At 42.5% G+C, this 19,501-nt stretch overlaps 1 protein-coding gene across 2 annotated transcripts; it reads left to right on the top strand.

The window, feature by feature from the left end:
- Window positions 1-53: 53 nt before the first annotated feature.
- On the top strand, window positions 54-15,308 carry MIS12 (MIS12 kinetochore complex component). Of its 2 annotated transcripts, none has more exons than XM_073665207.1 (2): window positions 54-364; window positions 6,948-9,150. In XM_073665207.1, exon 2 carries the CDS (start codon window positions 6,985-6,987, stop codon window positions 9,004-9,006), a length of 2,022 nt encoding a protein of 673 aa, XP_073521308.1. In that variant the 5' UTR covers window positions 54-364; window positions 6,948-6,984; the 3' UTR covers window positions 9,007-9,150. The 2 variants fall into 2 exon arrangements, with proteins under 2 accessions (XP_073521308.1, XP_073521315.1); XM_073665214.1 differs by lacking the exon at window positions 6,948-9,150 and adding an exon at window positions 13,979-15,308 and having other exon boundaries at window positions 79-364.
- Window positions 15,309-19,501: the final 4,193 nt, after the last annotated feature.

Raw genomic sequence — 19,501 nt, 5'->3', positions numbered from 1 at the left:
ACGTCTGCACGCCATTGGTCCGCGTTGTACATGTTTGTAAAACCTGATTGGTGGGGAAGGCAAGGCTCTGTTACTTGGTAGCCGGCTCAATGAGATCAGCTTCAGACGCCGTTACACGGACTGTGGGGATTGTACAGAATGCGGCCGGCACTCATTATTGTGGGAAATACCCATCAGCGATAAGACGCTCTCTGCCAGAATCCAATATGGCCGCGCTTGTCTCTGATGTCGACGTGGCCAGAAGGGTGGGGATTGGTCGCCTACAGTGACACGATAGTTTGGCTTTGAAGCCGTTGTTTCTCAGTCGGCGGGAAGCTGAGACGTGACCGGAGAGGCCTGTATGCGCGGCAGAGCGTGAGGCCAGGTAAGGGGCGCTAGACTCCCGCCATACGTACTGCTGTGTCACCTGTGCGCCCTATACCTCCCTGCCTGGTGCACAGGCGGACATGAGCCGGTGGAGTGCTGCTCCGTGCCCAGTGTGGCCTCCCATCCAACCGCTGTGGGAAGATGACTGCAGGCGTCTGTGGTGCTGAGCAGTGGGCATGGCTGCAGGCGGCACGTCTAAGCCGCAGCCATCATGTACCAGGGTGTTAGCGGTAATGGAGCCCCACCGATGCCAGGTCAGCAGAGCCGCTTGCCATGTAGCATGCAGGGCCTGGTGTCGGTAAGCCGAACCTCCGACTCCCTCATACATGGCTCATGTTTAAGAGATACATTTACTGTAGCACAGATTCATCTCAGCTAAAAGTCTAGACCCTCAGATCAGGAATAGGACAGACATTTATAGGACATTTCATAACTTTCCCAAAAAAATATTCCCCACAAACTGCATTGAACTACTGTACCCAATTTATTATATATTTTAGGAGTCAGAGTTGGTCCATTTTATACCGACTCCACAGCCCTGGTAGCATGTGCGCCTCTGCTGTACCCATTGTGTGGGGCTGGTGGAGTACAGCGCTCACCCCATTGACACTCCGCCATACAGTTTGTGTGTTTTTTATTTAGTGCTAATTTTTTTATGGTATTTTCCAAAAGAGCGTGGCCACAGGGTAATGATTCAGAGCAGCCAAAGGACGCCCCCAAAATGTGAGCCACAGCCCCTTGTAAAGGCCATAAATAATTGCACTTCAAGGAAAGGTCCATATCTGGAGCCGTATAAGTGGATTAAAAAGAAAAGTAAATATTCCAATCATCATTAGGGAAAAACGGCCCCTCTTAGGCTGTGTGCCCACGTAGCGTTTTTCAAGCGTTTTTGATGCGGAATTTCCGCAGCGGAAACGCTTGTAAAACGCTTGGTAACCCGCACCCCATGGTCCCCAATGGGATTCCGCAAGTTCTATGCACATGCTGCGGATTTTTCCGCAGCGTTTATGCTGCGTTCAAAAATCCGCAGCATGTCAATTAATTTTGCGTTTCCGCAAGCAGAATTGCCTTTGTCCAATGCATAAAAAACGCAAGGGAATTCCGCATGTGGAAAACGCGTGATAAACGCGCGAAAAATGCGCGATAAACGCGTGCGGAATTCCGCATGCGTTTTTCCGGGAGAGGACTTGCAGAAATGAAGCAGAAATTTTCTGCTTCATAAATGCAACGTGGGCACATAGCCTTAGGCTGTGTGCCCACGATGCGTTTCTTGATGCATATTTGCAGCGCGTAAACGCTCCAGAAACGCCTTGCATACCTTATCCCATGACTTCCTATGACATTCTGCAAGTTCTGTGCACATGGTCCATGTTTTTTCTGTGCAGATTTTACTTGCAGAAAAAATACGAACATGACCAGTTCTTGTGCGTTTCTTCATGCGTATTTGCCTATACAATGCATTGGAAAAACGCATGGCAAATACGCGTCAAAGACACATGTAAAAACCCCATGCGTTTTTCTGCCAAGGAGATGCAGAAATGCTCAGGAAAATTTCTGCTTCATTTCTGCATTGTGGGCACTAAGCCTTACCCTGGTGACAGGTTCCCTGATACAGTAACTACACTTCCAATTATTTCCATTATTCCGTACAGCCTGGAACATTATGGAGGTCAATGACTCACTACATTAGGCAGGCCAGCTTCTTTATTGTTCACCAACATGAAGAAAGTGGCCTCCATATCTCTAACTTTCTCTAGGTTAGTGCATCATCCATACTCTGACTATGCAGTGTGCAGTAGGGGGCAGCACCTCAGGAGTGTGCAGGCTCCAGAGCGAGGTAATAGTCTCCTGCATTCTAGTTGGGCGCTATGAATAAGAGGGAGCATGGAGCGGCGCCGTCTGTGTGTCCGGCGCCTTTCACTTGTAGTGCGGTATCAGAATGCAAGACCCATATGAGCTACATAGCCAAACTGTCAGATTGCACATCGGGGTATTGTCTTGCTCAGGAGTAAGCAGCTCTTCAGGTGCTTCCCCCTAATGCAGACTGAGTGTATTACACACACATGGTCTGGATTATGCAAAACAATAGAAAATCCTGGAGAAAGATGGGGCTTTGAAACCCACTTTCATCATATTAATTATTTTACTCACTTATATAGCACCATTATTTCAACAGTGCCTTACAGACATTATGGGCACTGTCCCCATTGGGGCTCACAATCTACATTCCCTATCACTGTCTTTAGAGTGTGGGAGGAAACCAGAGAACCCGGAGAAAACCCACACAAACACGGGGAGAACATACAAATTCCTTGCAGATGTTGTCCTTGGTGGGATTTTAACCCGGGACCCCAGCGCTGCAAGGCTGCAGTGCTAACTACTGAGTCACTGTGCTGCCCTAATGAACAGAAAAGAAGCCGGACTGCCTAATGAAGTGAATTACAATCTTTCATAAGTTTCCATGTGTCTCTTGATGTGGGGGGATTTAGTTAGCCTTTATTACTATTGCTGCCCTTTGGTTTATATTTCACTATTGGTAGCTATCATTATTGTATGTTCGGTGAGTGCATTAGCACACTTACCAATCGCTGTCTTCTGCCGTTTCCAGCACCGCTCCAGTCCCACTCCTGCATCACCTGCCCTCAGCTCTTTCTTGCTGGCTCAACCAGCAGACCATTACTTCCTTTCTTTACACATCAGTATTTTTGATCAGTATTTCATCAGTATGTGCATGCCAAAACCCAGAACTGGTGTCAATCTTTCAATTATAGCTTTTCTCTGTAAGTTCCACTCCTGCTTTTGGCATTCAAACACTGATCAAAAATACCGACCAAATACTGATGGGTGAATGAAGCCAAAACGGTAAGTCTGAAAGCCTCAGACTGCGGCCACGTTCACTCTTCAGTATTTGTTCAGTTTTTTACATCAGTATTTGTAAGCCAAAACCAGGAGTGGGTGATAAATACAGAAGTGGTGACGTGTTTGTGAGTGGAAACCAGCTGATTTGTCAATGATGCCGCTGTAGGGGTGATACCAGAGACGGGAAGGGGTGAGTGCCAGCTCTCTGGACACAGGCATGCCGCGATTATACATCGGCTTTGCAGTGAATACATAAACACATGTATGTCATTGTCTTACTAATATTATTAGGAGGCACATACACCACTCCTAACTCATTCTGAGGAGAAATCCGGCTGTGAGATTCAGAAAGATGTCATGAGTGACTTCTGAAATCATGCTTAGGCCCGCTCAGTACGTCCATGTTGGATGTATTTTTTTATTTCAATGTATATAATAAAAGTGAAGTTTTGCCTGGTAGAGCACTTTTGCTGGATAATTCCTTTCTTTCCTGTAGACTGTATATAAATTCTAGCTCTGGCAAAAAATGGGGCCAATGCTTTTTTTTCCACTGCAGATTAGAAACTGAAAAGGGGTTGTTCTTTACTCAGACACCCCCTTATCAATCACTATATTCCTCCATGTAAAATAAGAGCCTGTACTCACATCCGGGTCTCCCTGGGCTTTTTGTCACGCTGGCCCTGCTGCCAATTAGCGGCCTCTTTAACCCCCCTACATTTCTGACCACTGTCACTTTGAGGTAATAACTGTGGAACGCTTCAACGGATCCCACTGATTCTGAGGCTATGTGCCCACGATGCAGAAATGCTCTGGATTTTTCCTGAGTGTTTCTGCATCTCCCTGGCAGAAAAAAACACATGCGGATTGTACATGCGATTTCCTGCCAGGGACATGCAGAAGTGAAGCGTTCTTCACATGCATTTCCGCATGCAGGTTCACAAGCGCTTTCCAGGCGATTTTAGCATCACTTGGAAAGTGCTTGACATCTTGGTCACACAATATAAATCCATGCAACCGGCATGGATTTATATATAGTGTGACCCGAGAGAATGGTAAAAGATCTATACTTACCTTCCGATGGCTCCCGGTGTCTTGCTTCCCTCCGCCCTGGCTACCGGCAGATTGCGGTACACTGAAGGACCTGTCGACGTCAGCGTCACGTGACCCGTCACATGACTCTGACGTCAGCGCAGGTCCTCCAGTCCATCGCGATCTGCCGGCAAGGGAGGACGAGCGCACCGCGGGCCATCAGAAGGTAAGTATAACTTTTTTTTTTTTTTTTTTTTTTTTTTTTTTTTTATAATAGTTTTCTATGGTACCAGAGTCCAGAAGAGAGTCTCCTCTCCTCCACACCTGGGTACCATCTGCACATTTAACGCATGTATTCCGCATGTGCTTATCTAGTGAAGCGGAATACATGCGTTGTAATGCAAGTCAATGGCGGGGAAAACGCAACGCTTCCGCAAAATAATTGGTAGTGCTGCTTTTTTTTCCGCAGCGGAAATTTCCGCAGCATTTGCACAGCACATGCGGATTATCATTGGGGAACATGGCAGGCCTTCTACCAAGCGTTTTTGAAGCGTTTTTGCCGCTGCGGAAACTCTTAAAAAACGCATCGTGGGCACACAGCCTGAGACTGTTTTTTTTCGTGACACATTGTACTTTATGATAGTGATAAAATTTCTTTGATATGACTCGCATTACTTTGTGAACAAATCAGAAATTTGGCAAAAATGTTGAAAATTTTCAAACTTTGAATTTTCATGCCCTTAAATCAAGAGAGATATGTCACACAAAATAGTTAATAAATAACTTTTCCCACATCAGCATTACTTTACATCAGCACAATTTTGGAACCAAAATTTTTTGGGGGTTAGGAATTTGTAAGGGTTAAAAGTTGACCAGCGATTTCTCATTTTTCAAACAAAATTAACAAAACCATTTTTTTTAGGGACCGCATCACATTTGAAGTGACTTTGAGGGGCCTTTAAGACAGAAAATACCCAAAAGTGACACCATTCTAAAAACTGTACACCTAAAGGTGCTCAAAACCATATTCAAGAAGTTTATTAACCCTTCAGGTGCTTCACAGGAGTTTTTGGAAAGTGGAAGAAAACCATGAACATTTAACATTTTTTCACAAAAATGTTATGTTAGACCCAATTTTTTTTATTTTTGCAAGGGTAACAGGAAAAAATAGACGCCAAAATTTGTTGTGCAATTTCTCCTAAGCATGCCGATACCCCATATGTGGGGGAAAACCACTGTTTGTGCAAACAGCAGGGCTCAGAAGGGAAGGGGCGCCATTTGACTTTTTGAATGTAAAATTTGCTTGAATAATTAGCGGGCACCATGTCGCGTTTGGAGAGCCCCTGATGTGCCTAAACAGTGGAAACCACCCACAACTGACCCCATTTTGGAAACTAGACCCCTCAGGGAACTTGTCTAGATGTGTGATGAGCACTCTGAACCCCCAGGTGCTTCACAGAAGTTTATAACGTGGAGCCGTGAAAATAAAAAAATCAAACTTTTTTTTCCGCAAAAATGATCTTTTAGTCCCAATTTTTTTTGGGGAAAATACACTGTTTGGGCGCACGGCAGGGTTCAGAAGGGAAGGAGCACTGTGTGACGTTTTGACCTCAAAATTGGGTAGAATTGAGAGTGGACGCCATGTCGCGTTTTGGAGAGCCCCTGATGTGGAAACCCCCCACGAGTGATCTCATTTTGGAAATTAGACCCCTCAACGATTTTATCAAGGTGTATAGCGAACGTTTTTAACCCAGAGGTACGTCTTGAGCGCAAGTGCTCGCTACTTGAATTTGCATCAGGTACTCGGGTATTTGCCATGTATCGCGAGTGCTCGAGTGACATGCTTGAGTTCCCACCCCGCATGTTTCACGCAGGGCTGTTGAGTTGAAGTCGGCGTCCATTTTGGTGGAGTTGGTATAAAGTAGACCGACTCGGACTCCTAAAATATATAATAAATTGGGTGCAGTAGTTCAATGCAGTTTGTGGGGAATATTTTTTCATAAAAATTTGGGAAAGTTATGAAATGTCATTCCTGATCTAAGGGTCTAGACTTTTAGCTCAGATGAATGTGCTGCAGTTTATGTACATAAGTAGTGAAGCTCCTCCTCTACAGATAAGGGGAAGAAATGCCTGCACTCATCTCAGAACTGCTGGAGTGAACAGGAAAGCCGGATTGAGGTAAGTACTTCTTAAAGTATATCTAAACTTTCAATAAACTCTGCATAAATCAGTAGTCCAGTATATGTTGTCTCTGTATGCTTGATGTTTTAGTTTGCTTTTACTCTTCTCTCATGTTTGGAAAAATTGGCTGCTCTGCTGACTTATATACACTATACATAGAATATAAGGGGAAAAACTGTTTTCTAACATCTCAATTTCAGAAATACTGCAACAGGATCGATGAGGATGTATGTGTGTGCTTTTTTGGAATATGATTCAGCACAAACTTGCTCCCTCCCTCTTCCCCTCTTCATAGACTGTGAAGAAATATGATGTGAAGCATTTAGTGAGCTGTACCCCGAGACAAGCCTGAAATTAAAAGTTCAGAGTAAAGCTATCTAATATTTTTTACAAACTTTATACTTATCTGTCCTATTGATTTATGCAAAGATTGTTGTATTTCTATCCCAAATTATACAGTACATGATTCCCTATTCTTGCAAGAATTACAATATACCTTATTTTTTTTACAGGACAATTATTTTGAGAGCGAATTTACATGATTACAAAATGCCTAGGAAGCATCTTATGAAGTCAGCTGTATTTGAGCATTTCACAGTGACTCAAGATAAAAAACATTTTGTGTGTCAATGTATGACAAGTGACCCAGAGGAAAACAAATGCTGTGATGTCAAAATCAGTGCATACTCAGGCAGTGCTAAAAATGCTCCTACAAGAGCTTCCAATCTAAAAAGACATTTACAACGCTTCCACCCAGAAGTTTTCCATGCAGTGACTGAGAAAGATAACCGCAGAACCAAGAAACCAGAGCCCAGCACCTCCCGCCAGGCAAAGGAGGAGGAAAGAGCATCTCAAACATCAGTTAGAAGATATTTTGTAAGTGACAAAGTTACTGTAACAATGACAGCAGATGTGTTTAAAAGACAGCTCATAGAGCTTGTTGTGAAGGACGGTGTACCATTATCATTATTTGCACGACCAGCTTTTACAGCCCTTAATGGAGAAATGGCCCGCAAACTTGGTGTTTCTCTGGAAAGAGAAAGTATTAGAAAATTAGTGATTGAAGAAGCCCTTAACCAAAAGGAAGATCTTAAAAAGACTCTCAAAAGACGCTTTGTGTTTCTTAAAATGGATGCCTGCACACGTCACAGAGTGAACTATTTTGCCATCAATGTTCGATATGTTTGTGACAACAACAAAATTGTTACTAAGACGCTGGCAGTAAAAGATACTAAAGCTCATCACACCAGCCAGTTTCTCCAGGCCTTAGTGGAAAAAGTTCTGCAAGATTACGAACTCAAAAAAGAACAGGTTCTTGCTATTATAACTGATAATGCTTCAAACATAAGTACAATGAAACTGATGAATGGGAATAATGAAGGTGAACAGCAGCTAGAAGAACATTTCAGATTCAGCATGTTGGAGATGGAAGGCCACAGCCCTGTTCTCATAACGGAGGAAGAAACAGATATTACTACAGAAGAACAGCAAAATGATTCTTCACAATTAGATGATCTTGTTGAAGCTGCTTCACACCTCTCTCCTATTCATCACATGCGCTGTGTTGTGCACACGCTGCAACTGGCAATAAGAGATAGTCTGCAAGAGGGATATGCTGCAACTCTGATTAGTAAAGTGAGAAAATTGGCTATTGCTGCCAGAACCCCTAAAATTGATTCCATCTTGAAGAGGCGTGCTGGAAAAGGGGCAATTGTGGATCAAGTCACTCGGTGGGGCAGCACCTATTTAATGATTGAGAGATTGCTTGAGCTGAAACCCTTTCTTGTAGATATGGCGAACCCTCAGCCTCAGGTAGCACTAAATGAAGGTCAATGGACACAGGTGGCTGAATTGAAAGAATTGCTTGATCACCCATTTACAGTGACTAAAAAATTACAAGCAGAGGATTTAACTCCTGGCATCATTATAAAAGAGTGGAAGAACTTGTTGTCTTGCCTGTCCCAAAAAGGAGGTTTAATTGCAGATGGCATTGCTGCTTCAATGAAACGGAGAGAGACACAGCTATTAGAAAGTAAAATTCTTCTGGCAGCTGTTTATGTGGACCCAAGTCATCGTATATTGCTGGATGATCAACAGCTTACTAAAGGAAAAGAAGCTCTGACTGAGGTAGCAGTTAGGATGAGTGGCCTACAGGACGATCAAGAGGACTTGGGTCCTGCCAGTGCTGCTCCTGCTGCCGTTTCTTCAGCCTCATCAGATGAGTTTAAGTTTGAAAAGTATTTGGACGATATGGAGCAGGCAAAGCGTTGCCGCAGGGAAAAAGATTCCACTCCCATAGAAAACAGATTGCCCATATTTCAGCAAAACTTTTCACTTGCTCTCAAAGAAGTAGAAGAGTTCAATCATTCCACAAAACTGACTGTGCACGAGGCAATTCCTTTATACCCTGAAATTGTCAGAGATGTTGCCCGAGTGGTTACTGCTTTGCCACCAACCCAAGTTAGTGTAGAGAGGTTGTTCTCTAGCCTTAAAATAATTAGGTCAGATTTGAGGTCATTTATGAAGGAGGATCTGATGGAGGCGATACTATTTCTCAGAAGAAATTCATAGACTGCACAAATGTTGTTCAGTACATTTTTGTTGAAAACTGTTTTTTCCTACTTACTGCATAGTGTATAATAAATTGTAAATATGCAAAAAAAAATTTTGTTCTAAAGTTGTATTGCAATAAATATATTTTATGTTCTATCTAAATAGCTTGATTATTGTATCATAATAATGATATAAAGCCTGATGTTACCATTTTACTGCAGTAAATTTATCACTTAAACACGAGCCATGTATGAGGGAGATGGAGTCAGTGTCATGAAAATTGAGGAGTCGGAGGTTTGGCTTACCAAACTTTCACGGTTGTTAAATACCCGAGAAAAAAAAAAATGCAAGGATCGCTTTTGCATGCCAAGCAATCCCCGCAGGTTTTTTCTTTTTTTTTTTTTTTTTTTGCTGCATAACAGCTGCGGAACATATGGGGCGGAGACTCAAGCATGGCAATTAAGCACCCATGATACTCTGTGCATACCCGAGCACCCGATGCCAACTTAAGTAGCGAGCACTTGTGCTCAACACTAGTCGCCATATCGCCTTTTTTATTTTCTTTACTTTTGAAAAACTCCCAACCCTAGCGCCTTCCCCAACTCTATCTCCATCCTAGCACTAGCGTTTATTTTTACACCTTTCCTCTTACGGCATAAGTGATTAAACGACTTTATTCTTCGGGTCGGTGCGATTACAGTGATACCAGATTCATATAGTGTTTGACAGCTGTCGCACACTAAAAGACGTTTGTTTTTGTTTTTTTGCTAAGACTAGTTTTTGCAATAATTTTTCCATATTTCGGTCGACAGTCATGTAAGGACTTGTTTTTTTGCAGGACAAGTTGACGTTTTTATAGGTACCATTTTCGGGCATATCACTTTTTTTTTTGATCGCTTTCTATTCTGATTTTTGGGAGGCAGAATAAACAAAAACCAACAATTCAGGAATTGTTTTTTTTTTTTTTATGCCATTCCATGTGTGGTAAAATTGATATGGCTGCTTTATTCTTCGGGTCAGTACGTTTACAACGATACTACTATTATATCATTTTGCCTTAACACAAAAACTACTTTTATAGAAAAAATATTTTTTTCCAATCGCTTTATTCGGAGAGCTATAACTTTTATTTTTTGGCTGGAGCTGTATGGCGGCTTGTTTTTTACGAGACAAGGTGATGTTTTCAGCGGTACCATTTTTATTTATATTCTTCTTTTTGATCGCGTTTTATTCCATTTGTTTGGCGGTATGATAAAGCTTCGTGGTTTTTTTTTACATTTTTTTTATACAGTGTTCACTAAAGGGTGGGACCGTTATAGGTCAGGTTGTTCCGGACGCGGCGATACCAAATATGTGTACTTTTATTGTTTTGGGTTTTTTCATAATATTTATTTATGGGTACAGTGTATTTTTTTTAAGGATTATTTTAATTTTTTTTTTATATTTTTACAAATTTTATTTTTTTCACTTTCTTGCACTGTTTTTTTACTTTTACACTTTGTCCCACTATGGGACTTTCATTTTTTGTAGGCTGCTTGCACAGCATAGGGATGCAGCAGCATCCCCTATACTATACAGGCTGTCAGCCCTGCAGACACAAGTTAGATCGTGCACTGAGCATGATCTACCTAACTTACTGGTGACCTGGATTTCGTCATGACGATATCAGGTCACCATGGCAACGATCGGTCCCGATCCAAGGTAAGAGGGCCGCTTTTACCTCTGCTTTCCCCGTAAATGCTGCGATCGACTTCTATCGCAGCATTTCGTGGGTTAGTGTGCCGGGAGCGGTGCGGGACCTGGCTCATAGTACTGGGTGTCAGCTGTGAGAATCAGCTGACACCTGGCTGCGATCGCCCCGCACAGCTTCTGTGCAGGTGCGATTACATTGTGCGTAATAGTACGTACCTGGTTCATAAGTCTCAGGGGCCAGGGACGTACTATTACTGACAATGTCAGTAAGGGGGTTAATATTGCTTCCTTCGGACAAAACTGACATCCGGAGCATGTCAAAGAGCAGCAAGCGGCTCAAACTTCTAGATGTCAGCTTCATCTAATGGAAGTGAGGGTGAAGCCACAGCTGATTAGCTCGCATGACATAACGTCACAGGATACCAAGCACCGACATCAATGGAACGGCGCCAGAAACTGATGTGATTATAGGCTGTTATTTTATATGGGGTAATATAGCAATTGAAAAGTTGCTGCCCAAATAGCGGACCACCCCTTTAATTTGTACAGTTACTATTGGCAATTATTTTGTCTGTACTAATTTTTATACATGAGGCTCTAGCTATTTCTTTAAATGCTGGATTATAAACTAGACTAATTCCGATTGTGATGGGGCACATATTTTTAGTGGCGGGGTTAGCTAAGGAACAATGTGCATATTTTTCCATATGTCTATACGCCCCACCGGTGAGCTATATTGCAAGAGGGCAAACATAACCAACAGCAGTTATGTCATATGTGGTCTCTAAAGAACAGTAAATCACAATAAAAAAAATATGGCATCACTTGCTAACTTCTGCGATCAACCAGCAAGAAGTTATCGCAGAAATTAGAGATTTAAGAAAACCATGAAGGGCGGAGACCAGCCCACGTGAGGTCATCACAGGGGAGTGTGTGGGCAGGGTCCACCTTCGGTATAAAAGATCCAGCTGAATATGGATCTAGACTCATGCGGGGGGATGCATATTTGTGTAAGCAAGGGTCCCGTTCCATAATGGCCAGGATTGGAGTGCCTCCTTCCAGCTAAACTGAATAGTCTCTGTGATCAGTCTAGTAAGTTTCTTCTGTTAATCCTTTTTATTTTGTGTAACTGTATATGCTGTATCGCTTTGTCCCCCTTTGTAAAATCTTTTGTATATTATTATTTTTTATTTTTTTTATATATATATATAAACACTGTCTCCCTTTTGGATTAAATATAAAATTTAATAGTCCTGTTTCTTCTGTTCTGTAACCGTTCCTCCCACTAAGCTATATACGCTACCAGAAAGCAGACGTCCAATCAGGCCTGCATTGGATTTCATATTTAAAAAAAAAAAAACACCGCTAATTGGTTGTGGCAGCGAATAATCTTATTTGAGTTATCTTGAAGCTGGCAGTGATTGTACGGGGGCATATACACATATTCCATGCGTTTGGAATTCGGAGGTGTGTACGCCATACGCTCACTGCTCGCTTGCCGATAACTACTTATTGTGTAATCATGATCGTGCGTGTGTGGGATATTGCATGATCCCGCCGATGTCGTCCTGACAAAATGCTGGATTATAAACGGAACTTCTTCCAGGATAGGTTATCAAAACCGCACAATTGTCGTTTTTTGGCCACACTTCCCCAAATGCGATATAAGTAATCCCAAATTGGTCTAAATAAACCTACAGGTCAGCATAAAAAACAAGTCATCACACAGGTCTACAAGCGGAAAAATAAAAGATACAGGTCCTGTAAACTGGCAAAACAGTTCCTTTTTTTTTTTCTCCACTAAAACAAAATAATATACAATCTGGTATTGTCATATTCAAACTCGTCTACAACATGATATTGTCAGGTTTGTTTTTTTCACACAATGAACGCTGTAAAAACAAAACCCCAAAAATGATTGAATTGTACTTTTTCTCACCTTTTTCAATCTGTTCAGATTTTTTTTTCTTCTGATTTTCAGCACTTTTTATGGTAAAATGAACGGGGTCATTCCATAATGAGCCCCGTCATACAGCTATGTCATCAGTGTTTTTCACAGATGGTGAAAGAAATTATAAAGCTTCTCTTATACTTTGCAATGTTAAACGCAGACAGTACATGGATGCCATTCGTGTTCTGTATGTGTTTTTCACAGACCCATAGATTTATATTGGCCCTTGTCATACGTGGTGCTGGGGGAAAAAAAAAACGGGCATGTCTTCACGTGTTTTGCACACACCGTGAAAAACAGAGATTATAATGGGTACGTATTGTATCAGTGAAGAAAACGTATATAACACATGTGCGACGTCGATGTGTGAATGAGGCCTAAGGCTTTGTTCACAATGATATTCAGAGGTTCAATTAGGGGTTCCGCATGGGTTTCCGCTTTTTTGATGGTACAAATAGCTCAACATTCAGTGATAATTTTTGTTCTTAGAAAAAAAAGTGGAAATCATGAAACTAGTCTGGACACAATAGTTTATTCCATGGTATGACACTAGGTGGCAGTACAGGTCAGTAGACAGCCTTGCTTGTTTATGACAATTTTGTGTTCTACAAGTTTAGTAATTTTTCTGCTCACTCTTGGGCTTCATTCTCTTCCTCTTTGCAGTTTCCATTAGGATCTTCCATCACAGATTCTGTTAAAAAAAAAAAAAAAAAAATTGGAAGCATAAGGTTGCTAAGGTGGAAACCCAACAGACAGTCAATGAAGTCTAAGACAATCTGGCGACGTTGGTGTCCGCTTTGTGATCTAATACAGCTATAAATTAAAGAGGTTATCCACTACTTTATCATTGATGACCTCAATGTCTGATTGGGGTCCTACACCCAGTACCTGATTTGAATAGAAGGCGGATGTGCAGTACACGACCACTATCAGAAGATGGAGCAGCTCCGCAATTGAGCATTTCCGGCTGGTGGCTGCTGACAGAACAGCTGACCAGCGGGGGTTTCGGGTGTCAGTCCACGACCGATCAGACATTGCTGCCCTAGGGATAGCTCATTAATGATAAAATAGTGGACAACCTCACCGATCAGACATTGCTGACCTAGGGATAGCTCATTAATGATAAAATAGTGGACAACCTCTTTAAATTTTTCTGCTCCTGTGATGGAATTGAAAAATGTAATTCCTAATTCTGGTGTGAATATTTTCTAAGATAATTGATATATTTTTAACAACATGGAAAAAACAATCGCCAAATGTATATTTTGATAAAATTATTTTATACTTTTGTTTATAAATATTATGTATGTAAGCCTGATGATCTCCTGATGTGTTCTTCTTTCATAGGTCTCCCCTGACAAACATGTCTATTGCTCCAATGTGCTATGACGCCCAGCATTTTGGGTTTACACCTCAAACTTGCATTCTCCGACTGTACATTTCAATTCAAGACTACTTATTTGACATGTTGCTGATTGTGGAAAGTGTGATCCTGAAGAAAATGGAGAAATCTCCTGCCTGTAGGATAAGCCAATTGGATGTTCGGGAAGGCACAAAAAAATACTGGACTTTTCTAAAGGAACGCTTCGAACAGTTGTTTCAGAGGATGGAGAGCTGCTTATTAAAAATGGTACTGAATGTACCCAGAAACGTTCTGCTGCAGGAGGACAAGGTCCAGGCCAAATGCTCGTACAGCAAAGAAAAGTTTGAAACTCTGCAAAGTGAAGACAAGTCACTACAAGCTCAATACAAAGCCGAATTGTTTGCTACCCAGGCTCTTTTATCTGAACTGGAAGAACAGAAAGTGGTACAAGCAGAGCTGGGAAAGATGCTGACTTGGTTCGATGGTCTGGACAAAATCTGCAGAGAACATGGAAACATTGACCTGTTGGAGAGTTTTTCTTTCATGGTCCAGACATCAAAGAACTTGCAGGGCACGATGAGGGAAATAGATGAAAAACAGAAGAAGCTGAAAGTTGATGTAACTCTCAAGAAAGCTATTTAATCAGTTCTTTAATAGAACATGTGTTTTTTGCTTTGCTGTCAAAACCTTCACTGACCATTCTAATATGCTACAAGGCAAAGATAAAGATGTGTTATACTATTCAATGGGTGCAGAAGTCGGTGTATATACTCTATTCTGGGGACCCCAACCTGTGGCACGCTGGCCCATGGAGTGTCGCTTGCGCTTGTCTTCAGCTTGGTGCATTACTAACAAACAGCTATGTAAAGCAGGTGCCAGATGGTGACTTTTGTACGTAGCCTGGCAGAGAAGAGACGATCGAGATACACATAGACTTGGTGTGCAGGAATGGGGTAATATTTTAAGCTGGAGATATGATACTGCCAGTTAAAGGGTTGCATGCAGCTCGATGTGATAGTATTCTTGCGTTAATCACTCCCTTGACACTGAGTTGTGGCAAGGTGGGAACCCCTAGATGTAAGAATACTGCCTATAAAGGAGCAGAGCACATGGTTTGTGTGATTTCTGCTGGAAAGCTTTGACTGTCATTATACTAATAACACGGCGACTGGGTGTTACTACGGTGGAGGGTGGGTCAGGATGTAACTACATAGAGGATTCGGACCATCTCTCAGAGCTGAATGTGGCTCTTGCGGTAAGAAAGATTGGCGACCGCTGCTCTATATAATAAAAATATAAGCGCTGCTGTCTGAAGATGCATACTGTCACCCAGTTCTAGGGCGATTGGGGTATGTTCACACAGTGAATTCCGATGCATATTCTGCTTCCCATTGATTTCGATGGCAATCTTTTCCGGAGTACTTCTAGTGCAGATGTTTCCACTGCAAATTTTAAATCCACATCATGAGTAAAAATCGCAACATGTCACTTACTGACACAGATTCCATATTGGGTGTCCACACACGGACTGGCGAGAGAGAACACTGCTACTCCACAGCAGAAGGTCTGAGGGTCAATCTCGGATTCCTACCTCTTGCAGATTTTCAGAGTGAACGTACCCTAAGCGTATGTGCACACGATCAGTGTTCACTGCGGATTGGACGCAGCGCAAGTGCAATCCGCAGCGGCCAGATGTTACAGCATAGTGGATGGGATTTATATATCCACTATGCGTCTGCTGCACACCCGCGGAAACAGACATGTGGCTCATCTTTCCAGACCGCAGCGTGTCAATTTCTCCTGCTTGTCCGCATGTGGGCTTTCCCCATAGACTTAATCTCTATGGGGAAAGTCTGCATGTCAGAAAAAAAGAGGCCGGTGCTCATTTGCATAACGAGTGGAAACCGGAGGCGGCTTCTCTGCAGCCTTGGGGCCGCAGCCGGCTCCGGATAGTCTGCACATAACCTGTGCACAGACCCTTAAAGGTAAGTATTTGCAGCAGATATTTTTGCACCAAAACACTGCAGTTTACAGAACCAGAAAAGTGAATGAGATTCCTGAAATCTCATGCATATGTTTATTTTTTGCAGCTTTCAAGCAGTTTCATCTCGACAGCATGCCAATTCTTTCAGCATTTTTCATTCATTTCCCCTATTCATTTCAAACGCATCTTTTACGCAGCACTTATCCTGCCAAGAGCTGTGTTTTTGGTGAAGAAATATTAAGAGAACTGAGGAATGGTTTAACTGTACAACTGAATATATAGTAATGTGTTTTTATCACCTATAAAGAAACTAATCAAAATATCACCTAACTTGGATGTGAAAATTGGTTTATGTGCCTTTTTAAAAGTTAATAAAAGAGTTGTGCTTGTAAAAACAAGCATCTTCACACTTTACATTTTATTAAAAATACTCTCCTTTCTCAAGAACAGAATAGTGCTTTAATTCTATTGTTTACCGATTGTTGCCTAGGTTACTGGCCACCTCTAAAGTTCTTTAGTGGGGTCTGGGCTGGGCAAGGAGTGTGTACCTGAAAGCACTTTAGTTCAGCGTTTGCAAGGGCTGCGCTGAAGATGGCTGGACTTAGCCAGCTCCTGTGCTCTTCCAATGCTCCGGGGTAGAGATCACCCATATAACAGCAAGGGAGAGTGCACAGGTCGGATCCTCAGTGCAATCATCAATCTTCAGGCGTATAAGGCAAGCAGGAAGCCGAGAGGATGGTGTGTTCTTGAATAAAGAACATGACAGAAACCCTTTAATGATCATCAGATTGTAGCACAGAAGATGGAGATGTTGAATATGAGCACTGTGATGAATTTGACCATGGAAACATCTACATAGAATTAGTATGTTCTCCCTGTATGTTGGTTTCACTGTGTACAGTGTTCAAGAATGCGGCATCGTGTTTTCCACCATCAACCAACCCACGTCCTGGAGCCCTACCTGGCATGGGATGGCAGTCAGCTAATGGACAATTTTGGAAAAAAAACATTTCTTTTCACTGGATTCGGTGGTTGGGGTGAAAGTTATACATAGCGTAACTGAGCTCTGCTAGATCAGCAGCAGAGAAAACTGACTGAGTGATTCATCATTGGAATCAGGGTCTCTGTCCTTACCTCATGCTGTTTTTCAAATTACATAGACAAACCTGCTGACAGATTTCCTTTAATCATAGGGTATACAGAGTAGAATTTCAATATTTGCAGAGAATAATTTAATATTACAAGGATTTATGTAAGCTTGAAGTTTGGGCTGAGAAATGGCAATTGAAGTTTAATGTAGATAATAATAATAATAATAATAATAGTTTATTTTTATAGCGCCAACATATTCCGCAGCACTTTACAAATTTTAGGGGGGACTTATACAGACAATACAGATTAAGCATATCTCATATCGAACGGAGTGAGGGCCCTGCTCGCGAGCTTACAGTCTATGAGGAAGTGGGGGAGACACAAAAGGTAAAAAGTACATATATTGTATAATGCAGCCTTGATATACTGAATAGGATAAATAATAATACATGGACTGGTCGCCAGCCAGTATGTGTGCAGTCCTGACAGAGGCTTTTATGTGCATGGTTGGTTTGAACCCGAAGTTGAAGAAGATTTTAATATGGGGGAAAGCTGGGATGGACAGAGTGTGTTTAGGTGATACGCCAGTCTAAAGAAATGTGTTTTTAGGGTTCGCTTGAAACTGTGGGTATTGGGAATTAATCGAACTGTCCTGGGTAGTGCATTCCAGAGAATTGGCGCAGCACGCGAGAAATCTTGGAGACGGGAGTGGGAAGTTCGGATTATGGAGGATTTTAGTTTCAAGTCATTTGCAGAACGGAGGGCACGTGTAGGGTGGTAGACTGAGACAAGGGAGGAGATGTAGGGGGGTACTGAAGCATGGAGCGCTTTGTGGGTAAGCGTGATAAGTTTAAAACGAACTCTATATTGGATGGGCAACCAATGCAATGACTGGCACAGGGAAGAGGCATCTGAGTAGCAGTTGGCGAGGAATATGATCCTGGCTGCTGCGTTCAGGACGGATTGGAGAGGGGAGAGTTTAGTAAGAGGGAGACCGATTAGTAGAGCGTTGCAATAGTCAAGACGAGAATGAATAAGAGCGACAGTAAGAGTTTTTGCCGAGTCAAAGGTGAGAAAAGTCCTGATTCTTGAGATGTTTTTGAGGTGTAGATGACATGAACGAGCGAGTGATTTGATGCGAGGAGTGAAAGAAAGATCTGAATCAAAAATGACCCCAAGACAGCGGGCTTGTAGCTGGGGAGTAATGGTTGAGCCACAAACGGAGATGGCAATATCGGGCACAGGTAGATTAATGGAGGGAGGAAAGACGAGTAGTTCAGTTTTTGACAGATTCAGTTTTAGGTAGAGGGAGGACATAATGTTAGACACAGCAGAAAGACAATCACTGGTCTTTTGTAGTAATGCAGGGGTGATGTCCGGAGCAGAGGTGTATAATTGGGTGTCATCAGCATAGAGATGGTACTGAAAGCCAAATCTACTGATTGTTTGTCCAATAGGAGCGGTGTATAAGGAGAAAAGAAGGGGGCCTAGGACTGATCCTTGAGGAACCCCGACAGTAAGAGGAAGTAGGGAGGAGGAGGAGCCGGCAAAAGACACAGAGAAGGAGCGGTCAGAGAGATAAGAGGAGAACCAGGAGAGAACCGTGTCCTTGAGGCCAATAGTGCGGAGCATAGTGAGGAGGAGCTGGTGATCCACAGTGTCAAATGCTGCAGAGAGATCCAGGAGAATCAGCAGGGAGTAGTGACCATTAGATTTAGCTGTTAGTAGATCATTAGAGACTTTAGTGAGGGCAGTTTCAGTAGAATGTAAAGAGCGGAAACCAGATTGTAAAGGGTCAAGAAGAGAGTTGTCTGAGAGATAGCGGATTAGACGGGAGTGGACCAGGCGTTCCAGGAGTTTAGAGATAAAGGGAAGATTGGAAACAGGTCTGTAGTTGGCCGTGCAGTTCTGGTCGAGGGATGGTTTTTTAAGTAATGGTTGTATGCTGGCGTGTTTAAAAGAAGAGGGAAAGATACCAGATGAGAGGGAAAGGTTGAAAATTTTAGTTAGGTGAGAGGTGACAGCTGGAGCAAGGGACTGAAGGAGATGTGAGGGAATAGGGTCGCTGGTGCAGGTGGTAGGGCGAGAAGATGCAAGGAGCCTGATCACTTCATCTTCCGTGACTGGTTCGAAGTCAGAAAATGAGCAAGATACAATGTGGCGGGGGGGAGCATGCATAACATTTGGGGATTGGGAGAAAATTTCCTGTCGGATATGGTCAATTTTTTCTTTGAAATAGTTAGCCAGATCGTCAGCGCTGAGGTCGGTGGTCGGGGCCTGTGCTGTTTGATTGAGGAGAGAATGAAACGTGTCAAAGAGTCGTTTAGGATTATTGGAAAGTGAGATGATGAGGTTGTTAAAGTAGGTTTGTTTGGAGAGGTGAAGGGCAGAGTTATATGTTTTCAGCATAAATTTATAGTGGAGGAAATCT

Source organism: Phyllobates terribilis, unplaced genomic scaffold, assembly GCF_046119375.1.
Source record: "Phyllobates terribilis strain yellow unplaced genomic scaffold, ASM4611937v1 Scaffold_2__4_contigs__length_985480577, whole genome shotgun sequence".
Taxonomy (NCBI): Eukaryota; Metazoa; Chordata; class Amphibia; order Anura; family Dendrobatidae; genus Phyllobates; species Phyllobates terribilis.
This window is presented reverse-complemented; position numbering and strand designations above follow the sequence as displayed.

What these genes read in the sequence shown, in the direction of transcription:
- MIS12 (XM_073665207.1), top strand. Translation starts at nt 6,985, where the DNA reads ATGCCTAGGAAGCATCTTATGAAGTCAGCTGTATTTGAGCATTTCACA.